The following is a 12,124-nucleotide window of genomic DNA, read 5'->3' on the forward strand; positions in this document are numbered from 1 at the left end:
AAGTGTCCATTCTTCTTACAAAAGAAGCACTTTATTTCTTTATGGATTCTCCCTTCTTTAATGGAGACCTTTTCTTTCCCCTTTCCTTTGTTCCTATTGCTTGGCCTGAATCTGCTGCTGGTGCTACCTGGCTCTTGAATGGTCATGTGAATGGAGTCATTCTTAATTTTCTTTAGCCTCCCCTCCTCCTGAACGAGCATGGCCTTTACTTCCTGAAAATTCCATTTTTCCTTTATGGTGTTGTAATTCACCTGGAATTGGCCAAACTCAATAGGAAGGGAGTTTATGATGAACTGTACTAAGAATGCTTCTGTCACCTCCATTCCCATACCTTTCATTTTCGCAGCCAGATTTGACATACTGGTTACATGATCATGAATGGGCTGCGACCAATCAAACTTCTTGGTCGTCAGCTCTGTCATGAGGTTTCTCACCACAGACTTATTAGTAATGTCTGATTGGGAGTACTCCTTGATCATTCTCATAAATTCCCTTGCATTATTTGTCTTAGGCATAGATGGCTTGATATTGTCAGAGATTGACATTCTCATCAAGCTAAGACTCAACCTGTTTGACCGCTCCCAAGCCTCAAAAAGAGTCTTGTCTGCCTCCGAGCTGGTCTCAGTTATGGTTGGTTCACTATCCATAATGATAGCCAAGTCCAACTCCATTACACCCAGTGAGAACTGGATCTGTTCAGACCAATCAGCATAATTCAGTCCATTGAACTTGACACATCTGTTGCCTAAGGCGAAAGCATTGAATGAAGCTGAAAAAAGACATACTCACTCTTTAATGCTTTGAATAAACCTTTATGGATTCAAACTATACTTTTATTCATACACTTAATTTATCTTTGGATACAATTTAAATGCATTAAACCTTTATTAATGATGCCTAATATTAATTTTTAATGGGTAATTAAACATACTCCTTAAACATGCATGTTATCTTTGGATAAACGAGCACAAACAAGTATTTTTAAAACTTTAATGTCACTAAATACATGCAATAATCCACCTTTGGGTGATCAAGATATGCATTATAATTAATGAACAAACCCAATTTATTATCCTTATGGCATCATAATCTTAATTACAAGCAATGATCCACCTTTGGGTGATCATAATATGCATCATAATTTTAAATGTAAAATACCATTATAAACAATTAAACCATATTGTCATTAAGATTTTTTTCTTCTTGTTTATAGGCATTAAAAGTGGCAGATTTATAGAGTATAGAAAATCATGCGGTTATGGTTTTAGCACAAAATTAGAGTCTCTGTTCAGTGCAACTCTTTTAACCAAAATCAACAGTAACGTAGTTTGGAATTATTGCACTGGTAGATTGGAAGCCAGAAAATTCAATAAACAATAGACATATGATTCTTCGCACAAAATCATTCATCAAAATTTTTGTTTACATATACATACATGCATTCATCAATTAATTCCAGAAATACATGCAATGTCATAATGTCCCTAACCTTGTGCTCTGATACCAATTGTTAGTGCTTTTTAAAACTTTTAGAGAAACTTTAGATTGAGCCTTTAATGGTTCATAAGAACCCTTTATTTAGGATCTTGACATTTATGACATTTACATGTTACAGTATAAGGTTAGAGAATACCTGGTTCCATTGATATTTCTTTCTAGTGTTCTTCCCTGATGCTTTCTCTGATTGCCTTTTGTTTTCACCTCTCCTCCTTCCCTTTATGAGTTTCTTGATGATTAGAAACTTAGTTTCCTTCCTTCCACGCTATAACAATGCACTGGACTTTCTTTTATGCAAAACCAAGACCTTTCTCTTATTCTTGCCTTTTGTTTCTCTCTTTCAGAATAGAGATGTATTCCTTATGTTCACAATGGAATTGCCACAGACAAGTATGTGATATTAATGCATCAGTTGGGGAAGTTAACATATAGGAAACTTCCCATGAAGTGAGAGGGAGGGAGTTGACAAAACCCCCACTAATCTGATTATTTAATTGTCAATCATCATCACATTAGGCACTTTCATTCAGATTAATGATTTTCATGCACATGGACCACATTAATTATTAAATTAATCTAACAGTGTACACAATTGCTGAAAAGCTTTAGGATAATGCAACTTTTAAGGTTACAATTGTAGTGGTGATATAGTTGGGGACATTCACGAAACCGCAATATTGCAATGGCAGGAGTGAAATATAAAGCATTCCTCTTTACACTTGATTGTGGGATGTTCATGTTGGTCTTCAGTAAAACAAATGTTATGTTCTCGATCATTCCCAAATGTTTTATATGCAGACATCACTAATGTTTGAAATCTATATGTGTTATTGCTTCATATATTGATATATTAAAATTTTGGGAGTTGGTCGTGTTGACTTGTCCAAAATGTCAATATTTTAAAGTTTCTAAAACCAAGGACTTTACATCATTTTTTGATCATATAGAAATGAAAACTGTTATTTAAAACATTGTATAAATATTCTCATGTACTTCCTTTTATTTCATATAGGTGGAAGATCTCAAGGAAGCATGTGTAAATATAAGAGTGAAACTTAAGTTACCAAAACTTGCACAAAATAAGTAAGCAATTTTTTTAATTCTTACGCATAAAATATATTTGCAAAATATTCTATCATTTAGAAGAAAAATGAGAAAACTAAATTGACATTTTTCTTCCTCTGAATTCTTTTAAATAGATATTCTGCTTAATTTTAAAATGAACTTAGATTTAAATAGTCTTTCTAAGTTTATGGTTTAGGATACAACATAATTATACATTTTGGTCCATCTACCCGACTCATCCCGAGAAATAATCTTATTGCTTTCTTATAATTTACACTTTTGAGATGCCTCTCTCTTTCTTTCTCTATCTCTCAAAGTTGGAAAAAGAAATTAATAGATTTTTAGTGCCATAGAAGTGGCTGCTGAAGTAGACATCAAACAGTAGCAAGCATTAGGAAACAAAAAGTATAAAAATGAAGAAGAACAGCATCATCAGTAACAAAACTATCAACATTACAAGTGAAGAATAACACAAGAAATCATTACAGGATTGGTGGAAAGCATTGAGCATGAAATCGAGTACCAACATTGTAGTTGCATTAACAAGCTCAAGGAAGCAAAAAAGAGGTTGAAGATGCTTGATCCAAATTGACTAATCTTCTAGCTAAGACTAATGCACCCTCATCTACAAATACAATTTTGATAGATATAGGGGGAAAAGCTAGAATAAACTCCATCACTTCCATCAACCGATGATTATTCTTCCAAAAACCAATATAATTTAACCAATAATAGGGTTGACATCAAAAGCATCAAGAAGAACCTTAAGTAACACAATAACAATGTAACAACTATTTATGCCTATAGATTTATCTCTTCATAAATTTTCATTCACTATAAATATGTTTAATAATTATGATGTTCTATCCAAAACAATGATCCAAAGGACATAGTAAGATATTTATTTCAATCTTTCAACAATTCAACTTTACTTTTACAATGAGGAGGGATCTACTTACTCTAAGAGTAATTTTTTTTAACTTACTCCTCATCCTAGCCATCAATTTTGGGGACATCTAATGATTTAGATCTACTCACTCATTTAAATCATTGAATTTCCCTAAAATTGATGGCTAAGATATGAAGTAAATTGAAAAAACTTACTTTAAAATAAGTAGATCCCCTACCATATATATTTATTAGAACAAAACAAAAAAAATCATTTTCAAAAACCAATTATATTTATTTTATTACTTGAAATTTATTCCTTACTCTATCTTGACTAAGTTAAATATTGAATTATCATACACTTGTCATTCTAAAGCAATAGAAAAACACTTGGTATGATATGCATGAAAATGTGATGATTAAAAGTCTTAGATGACATACATAAATACGTTACATCAAAACAATTACATAATAATGAGCTAAAAGAATTTATAAAAACGTAATCAATTAGTTTTAGTTTATAGACATAGAAAGAACTTGAAATATCTCAATATAAAACTAGTGTTCCTTTCAGAGTATCAGAAAGATGATAACTAACCGTCAGATTAATATATAAATTTTTATATATTACTAATATATATTTATGTTACCAACAAAAATAATGTTGAAGAAAATACATTAACCTTCATTAAAAGAATAAATAATCAGTTTCACAAGTGCGTTATTTCAACTAATAGAAAATTGTGTTATAGCATATTAGTTAAATAACTATAAAACAAAATACAGAAGAATAAACAGTAGTGGGGAAGAGAAACACTAAAAACAAGCCAGATTGAGTTTTCTATTATATTCTTCTAGGTACAATTCTTATAATCTACTAAACTATTTGAGTTTATTTACTAGTTGTATTTTAAATGGATTTAAAGGAAAAGGAAGGTTTCAAAGCCATGAAACATGTTGCAAGATGACTTTGAAACCTTTTATTCCTATTATTTTTCCTCCAAAACTCAACTCACAAATGGACTTTTATAGTTTATTTTGAGCTAGTTTCTCAAAGGTAAAAAAATATAGGATTTAATAGTCATCTCCAAATGTATTTCATATTTCTCAAACCTCCTCTTTCACTCTATTCCTCTCCAAATACCAACTCACAAAACCTTGCTATTACACAACAAATGAGTTAAGTACAATAACTTGTGAGTAAAACCTAGGTAATAAGAACTAAATAGATATCTACAGTTCATACATGTTCCACACCAAAAAAGTACATATATTACCATTACAAAAAATTGGTTCAAGATCCAATGCATTTTGGGAGAAAATAGCTTATGCCAGTTTCACCACTATTTGTAACAACATGAAACTCTCCAGTTGTAAATGATCTCTGTTTATTGAAAACAGGACGTTTTAGTTCTACATATGCACAGTACTGTAGTTCATACACTTTAGCATTCTTCTTGAATGAAGATAGTGCAACCTCAACTCCTTCACCTACAATGGTTCAATTCAATTACAAGCCAAATTGAGAGAACTTATAGAACACTTGAAATACAAGGCATCATCCCCATATATTGAATAAACATATTCATGATCTTTCTTGCTCTAACTTAAAATTTTGTTTTAACCAATTACTTTTAATCACAAGAAGAAAAGGAATCTTTATTTTACTCTCAAAAAATGTAAGCATATGCCATAAAATTATTCACAAGTAAAGGGACTATGTTCAAGATTTAAACTCGTGACTTCTAGGTTACAAAGCAAGCAATCTTATCGCTATGCCAAGGCTCACATTCTATCTATACATGTAATACACAGTCAAATTAGTCCTCACATTAAGACCGATTAGATTGAACACCAGTTGACATGAAAATTAACATATTAGAGGATTAATATGACAATTTTATGAAGTAATAGATTAATATGACTGATAAAACAGATCTCTATTGTAGTTATATATTTACCATGTGTTATAAGCAGTAAGTTTTCAGAAGGATACTTATTTGCAAGGTCCTTAAATATTCTCTGAAATCTAGCTCTTGTTTGCAAAACTGGCTCTTCCCACTGGGGCAACTAAAGTTGACAAACCAAAAAGCTTTAATCAGATCCAAAAAGTGATTGCAACCAAATGTGATTGCCCAAAAGCTCAAAATTGAAAATAAAGATGAAGTCCCTTATACCTCTTTATATACTCTTTCTACATAGGTATCTACTGCCTCAGCAGGGAGCATGGCTTCACGCTCTGATGCATCAAGATTCCAGTTTCCATCATTCGGAACAACATCGAGACGGATCGCTTGTCTGTTCATCATTTCACATAATCCATATTCAACAGAGACCTACATTGGTGGAAGAAAGTGAGATAAATTTATCAACTTCATGGGTGATATTTCTCTATATAAGAAATTATCAGTATATTTGTGCCCAAAATAACTTTTCAAAAAATATAAAATAAATTTAAAAATAAACATATTTCAAAAATTAAATATTAACATGTGTCAAAAATGTTTAATGAGTAATTATTGGCTCAATAGTAACTAAATAATACTTAATTATCATTTTTTGGTTTTTAAACATTTGTTTGAAAGGATTTTAAGTGACTTAATGGATATTTACTATCTTGATTATTGTAACATTCCATTTTAGGAATAAAACACATGCTAAATGTCACATAATTTTCATTTTTTTCTTAATTAAATAAAAATAAAAATTGTGTTTGAAATATTGTTTGCGGTTTTATAAAAATCATATGATTGTTTGCTATCTTTTTAAAGGTAATATAACAACTTTGAGATTTTTTTTAGAGTCATTATGGTGTTTCTACCCAAAAAACGGTTTTGACCTACTAATATATTTTTAAAAGATCAAATAATTACTATTTCTACTCACTCGAGTGTATTATAATTAATTTTTGGTTTGATTGGAAGTATTGTGCTATTTTTAGAATAATCACAACATTTTATGCAGTGTCTTGCGACCAAAAATATCATATTCAAATAAGTGAATAATTAAATTTGAATTTTCAAAATTTAAACAAACATTAATACAATTCAAATTTTAAATCCGAAATTTATTAAGGGGAAAAACATATCCCCTTAACCATCTATCATTTCTTAATGGGGGAGATTTTGTTTTTCAAAAAAACATATGTCTAATTTCACTATAAATATGCATTCTCACCAAGCTAAAAGCAGGAAGAAAAAAAGAACCAACATCAATCCAAAATCACCCAAGAAATTATTCATCTATCATTTGTGCCCAAAAGTCATCAACCAAAACATACCCGGACATCACCCAAAAATCCAACAAAAAATAGATACGATAGGAAGAGGAGCTAATGGAGAACATGGTAGAGGATTTAACAACACTATAGATACTATAAACGCACAACCTATGTGTGGGACTGTTCTAATCTACATACCTATTGTAGACTTGCTCACAAGGGTCGTTCTCATCAATTACCAAAGGATAATTCTTTTCACCAGTTCTATTCATTACCCCATAGGTATGAAGTTCTTACTTTGCATTTGATTTACCTTATAATATTCATTTAAGTGATGACAATTTGATTCATGTAACAATTATAATGTCATAATAATAATTGTAATCATTAACAGTAAAAAAGACAAATGATGAACATGTTTTTAATAAATATATAACATTTCATATTCATCTTTGTTTTGATTATAGATATAAAAACTAAAATGTTTTTGATTGTTTGTCACCCTTTTTTACACTAATCAACTTTTATTCATAACCTAAACACTGGACAATAAAAATCAATAATTAAATTAAAAAAAGACAAATATAAGGATTGATATTAATAATAAGACATAAGATCATGTCTAATTGGATTAATAAAATAGGTAAATGTTAAAGTAAAGATACAATAATAAAAAGGATTGAAATGATTCTTTGTGGCATTCGTGCATGTTGCAATATGTTTTATTTTTTATGTATCAACACATAATTAATAGGTTCGTTATATGTCAACGTAGGATCTGTTTTAAAATAAATAATACAATAAGAAAAGAACAATTGATGATTGTGACTACTGATTTTGGAAATAAAACGATTACTACCATTACTGAGATATAATCGGTGATAAATGGATTTGGTAGTTTAATATATATTTTCTTATCTTATCTTAATAACAAAAATTTAGCAATAAAGATCTGAAATTTTTTAAAAGTGATTCGATAGCGAGGTTATGACTCGTGATGTATCTTTTTTTTCCTTTGAACCAAGAAGCGGTTGCGGTCATTAGTACTGCCTCTGTTATCGAAGTGGAAATGGGGTAAGCAACTAATGTCAACTCTTCATCTATTAATCCCCTTTCAATCAATTTAAATAATTTATAAAATTTTAATCAAATCAAACGAATCAATGCAAAAAACCATAACTATGCAGTCTTCATTTCCCTATTGCATGCAGGGATACGTAGGAGCAAGATAAACTTCTCAGACACACAAAAATAAAAAAATAAATATTTTTTTAAGTAATTTAATTTTTAATAAATAAAGGGTATTTAATTAATGCAATTAGTCAGGTACCATTTTATTACGGGCAAATAGGGTGTTAATATCTTCCCCAATTCGTAATTGACTCCCGAACCTGGATATCAAAGTCCAAGGCCCAATGTGATTGGACCAAAAGATTTTTCTACATTTTTTTACTGGAAAAAATGTAGTGGTGACTCTAATAAAGTCGTGCAAGCGAAAGTTGGGGCGCGACATCTTATAACCCATTTAAGATAAGAATACATAAGAGTTTAAGTCATAAGATATAGTGAATTTTTCATACAAATGTTCATATAAAATACATTACTCAAAAACTTTCACCCCCTTAGCTCCCTAAAGTAAAAAAAAAGTGCGGCACTGGTGCACAAGACACACTTAGTGAGGTCGGAGGTGGAAAGATGTACACAACCTTAGCACACTGTTCTAAGATCACTCCATTTTACCATTGTTCTAAGATCACTCCATTTTTATATTGGAAAATATTAGTATTTGTTGTGGGTGAAACTTGAACCCTCAGTCCCATTCATTTCAACTCTTCATCCTAATTATCAAACAACCTTGTAATTCCTCTTTTTATTTTTTAAATTTGTTACGGATGAGAGTAGACGAATTCCTTCCCTTCATTCCTTAAAGCCTTTAGTTCCTAAAAGTAACTTCCAAAATTACCTATTCTTAAATCTTCATGAATACTTTATGACCATTGTTTATCTATAATCTATAAAGGAGAATGTCAAAACTATGGTGAGGATTATTGGAAAGTAAGTTCCACATCGCTTAACTCATTGTCTCAGGAATGGTTTAAATACATGTTGGGTTACTCCTCTCATTGCCAATTGGTTTTGAGATGAAATCTTACCATGGTATCAGAGTCAGAGCCTAACTTCTTTTCAGTTGCCATGTGCCAAAAGATGTCCTTTAGTTGTGGGTCAAATGTAACTCTCCGCCTGATCCGACAGGCTTATATAGAGGGGGCATGTTAAAAAGTAAATCTCACATCGTTTATCTCATTGTTTCGGGAATGTTTTAAATAGTCTTAACAAGGATATCATGCGTGGGAAACAAAATGAAAATTGTCCCATGAGAAAATGAATATCTAGAATATCAAACTAACAAAAAATTTCAAAGGAAAAAAGACAAAAACATAAAATTAACTTTATTTACAAATACTTCCTTTCTAACTCCCTTATTCGATCCATAATTAAATCTTATCTTCCCGTGGTGTTATGTCCACCCGACCAAAAGATAAAAAGTTCAATTCTCATTATTGTTAGGAGTTTAACAAAACAATAACTTTATTAAGTGATCTTTTTTTTAACTGATAGTTTCCTTTTTCCAACAAAATAATAACAATAATCCAACAATTCATCACCTTAACTTTGGCGGGGTCCATGACAACAGGGTCGCCAGTGTCGCCACCAGAACTTTCACCGACGGCAGAGAGTGCGGCAACGATTTCTGAGGCAGTTTGGATGCATCGGAGGAATGGGGACACGAAGACACGGTGAATTGGGAATCCTATGGTGTTTCTGATCCTCTGACCCGTTTGAAATGCTCGAACTCTACCCACCTGAGCGAGAGGTGGGTCCCACGGTTGGGAGGCCGTGGATAACCAGGAGGGTTCGGAGTTGTCGATACGGTCACCGTGCCTTATTACGACGACGTTCTGGTACGAAACGGGACATTGTTTTTTCACAATCTGGTTTTCTCTTGAATCCACGTTCACTAAATCTACACAAAGGGTGAATTTTTTAGTTTCAGAAATTGGAAATGAAAATTGGATTTTTTCACAAAGTTGTGTGATTTTTTATGGAGAAATTTGAGGCAAAAGTTCTAATTTGAAGTTTCATAGTGGTTAATGAACATGATTGTTATTAAGGTTTATTTTTTGAGATCACATCTTCTTCTGTCCATATTGTGTACCACTTCATGGCAGAATTTATCATTTGGATGTATGGTTCTCAATCTCAAAAATAGAATATTTATTTTTTTTGGTCATTTAGGATCTAACTTCACATTACCTCATTAAACCAAACCTTGTTGATATTAAGATTTTTTTTTTGTTACATCTTGATATTAAGGTTTAAGTGTGCATTCATTATTTATTTATGAGTGAGAATTCACTTATTCAAAGTGTAAGTTTTTTAACTTATTTCTCATCCTAACCATTAATTTTATGAATATATAATAGTTTAGATATATCCATTAATTCAAACCATTAAATTTCCTTAAAAATGATGTTTAAGATAGAGAATAAGTTTCAAAAGTTACTCATAATATATCTCTCCCCTTTATTTATATATTCCAATAAAATTTGGGAGTTGTGGAAATAGGATTACGTTGTAATTATAATTACCGAAAACTTCACTATTAAAGAGATTTTGAATGGCAATGACAACTATTAATTAATATAAAATGAATGATGAATAATTTAATCACTGCTCATAACTATTTACCCTAATAATAATATATAGGATTTTGCTAATTCAAATAAAGTTATTTTTTAGTTGGAGTAAAACAATATTAATACTCATATTTTAGTTTTAATATATTCAATAATAAAGTATTTTCATATGTTCCATTTTATAAAAAAAACTTCAACTCGTCATCTATAATATTTTTTTCCCTCCATCATTATACTCCTTTTAAAAGGGGTGTAAAATACTGTTAAATGGTAGTTTAATAGAAATTGTTGAATACACGTTTATTTTTTAATTCATATTTATGTACTGTTTGGGTAAAGATTTTATATATAAAAAATACAATATATAGATATACTCTTTATTTGTATTACTTTTTAAAAGAAATCAAAAATGGCTAAACATAAGTGGTAGATATTGCATATAAAACTTATACATTGTTGGTACATACATTTTTTTAGTGTATTTGAATTTTTAAATGAAAAAATATGATAATGATTTTACTTCAAATTTTCTATAAATATTTCTTAATGACAAAGTATAGATTTTTATTTTATAAATTCTTAAAAATTAGCAAAGAAAATATGAAAAGGGAAACTTCAATCGTCTTATGTAAGAAAAATATATACTTAAGATGGAGTTTTAGCACACCTGTGGCCGTACATAATGAGCGAATGCTAGTCCCCTTATTATGCACCTGAAACAAAATAATTAAAGTTGTTCTAAGGAGGAACCAAATAAAATATAACATTAATATCTATACACTTATGGATAAGAGTTTTTATATTATCATCATGATTGATTATTCATTTTATTTAAGAGATAATAATTATAAATATATGAATAATGTATGACATTCTAATAATTTAAAAATATCACATATTTTCAGAAAATAGATATAAATCTCATAAAATATTACACACTCAAAGAAGTAGAAAAATTATAAAAACTATGCAGAAAAAAGGGGGATTGTGAATTTAACAAAAATACCTTGTAGCTTTCTTGGAGAATGGAAAAATTGTTATACCTCACAGGAAAAGAGCAAAGGCGAACCAAGCGAAGCATGATTGCTAACAATGAAGAGAATATAGAAATAAGTTGAATTGAAGTGTAAAGAAGAATTCGGAGACCCGCTAAATAAACAAAAATTATTAAATATTGATGAAATTCAAAGTGGGTCTAAGAAAGTTTTCTAGGAAACTTCCTAAAGAGCCATTATAATTGAAAAAGAATAGCCCATTATTCACTTCATTGACTTTGACTTTCATCTTCCCAATGAATTGTCATGTTTTCATTTTTAGCATGTTAATTTATTAATAGTTTATCATAAAAAAATATATGTGTCGACAGAGTTTTTTATAAGTCATTATATCATTTATTATTAATTTATATTTAATAACTCTTAAATAAAAATAATATAAATGAATAGTAGATAATGCATTAATTATATATAAATATTTACAACAACAGTATATATATTACTTTGGTAAATCACACTATCACTTTCATTATTTGAACACAATTTTTAATATCCTAATTGATATCCTATTTTTTTTATCGGTCATATTATTTATAATCATTTTCTGTACGTTTTAGTTAAAACAAAATATGGTACATTCAATTGAAATTGGGTAAACATATAATTTCATGAGGATAAATCGGTAAATAAAGTAAAGCCAATATGTGTTAGGGGCTTAGGGCTTTACGAGTCCATCACTTAAACTTAATTGCATTTATCAC

General features: G+C 29.9%; 1 protein-coding gene across 1 annotated transcript; it reads right to left on the minus strand.

Moving 5' to 3' along the window:
* Positions 1 to 4,662: 4,662 nt before the first annotated feature.
* Positions 4,663 to 11,507, minus strand: LOC109340934. Its single transcript, XM_019578705.1, has 6 exons — positions 11,375 to 11,507; positions 11,036 to 11,081; positions 9,337 to 9,695; positions 5,628 to 5,786; positions 5,412 to 5,520; positions 4,663 to 4,941 (listed from the first exon to the last, which is right to left on the minus strand). The coding sequence occupies exons 1-6, from the start codon at positions 11,447 to 11,449 to the stop codon at positions 4,745 to 4,747; spliced, it is 945 nt and encodes a 314-aa protein (XP_019434250.1). The 5' UTR covers positions 11,450 to 11,507; the 3' UTR covers positions 4,663 to 4,744.
* Between the last annotated feature and the right edge of the window lie 617 nt (positions 11,508 to 12,124).

This window comes from Lupinus angustifolius, unplaced genomic scaffold (genome assembly GCF_001865875.1).
Source record: "Lupinus angustifolius cultivar Tanjil unplaced genomic scaffold, LupAngTanjil_v1.0 Scaffold_289, whole genome shotgun sequence".
Classification (NCBI taxonomy): Eukaryota; Viridiplantae; Streptophyta; class Magnoliopsida; order Fabales; family Fabaceae; genus Lupinus; species Lupinus angustifolius.

Coding starts and splice junctions, on each gene's coding strand:
- LOC109340934 (XM_019578705.1), bottom strand. CDS start 11,449: ATGCTTCGCTTGGTTCGCCTTTGCTCTTTTCCTGTGAGGTATAACAAT. Junction 5,787..9,336: donor TGGACCCCGCCAAAGTTAAG/GTGATGAATTGT, acceptor CCACCAATGTAG/GTCTCTGTTGAATATGGATT. Junction 5,521..5,627: donor TAGAAAGAGTATATAAAGAG/GTATAAGGGACT, acceptor TGTCAACTTTAG/TTGCCCCAGTGGGAAGAGCC.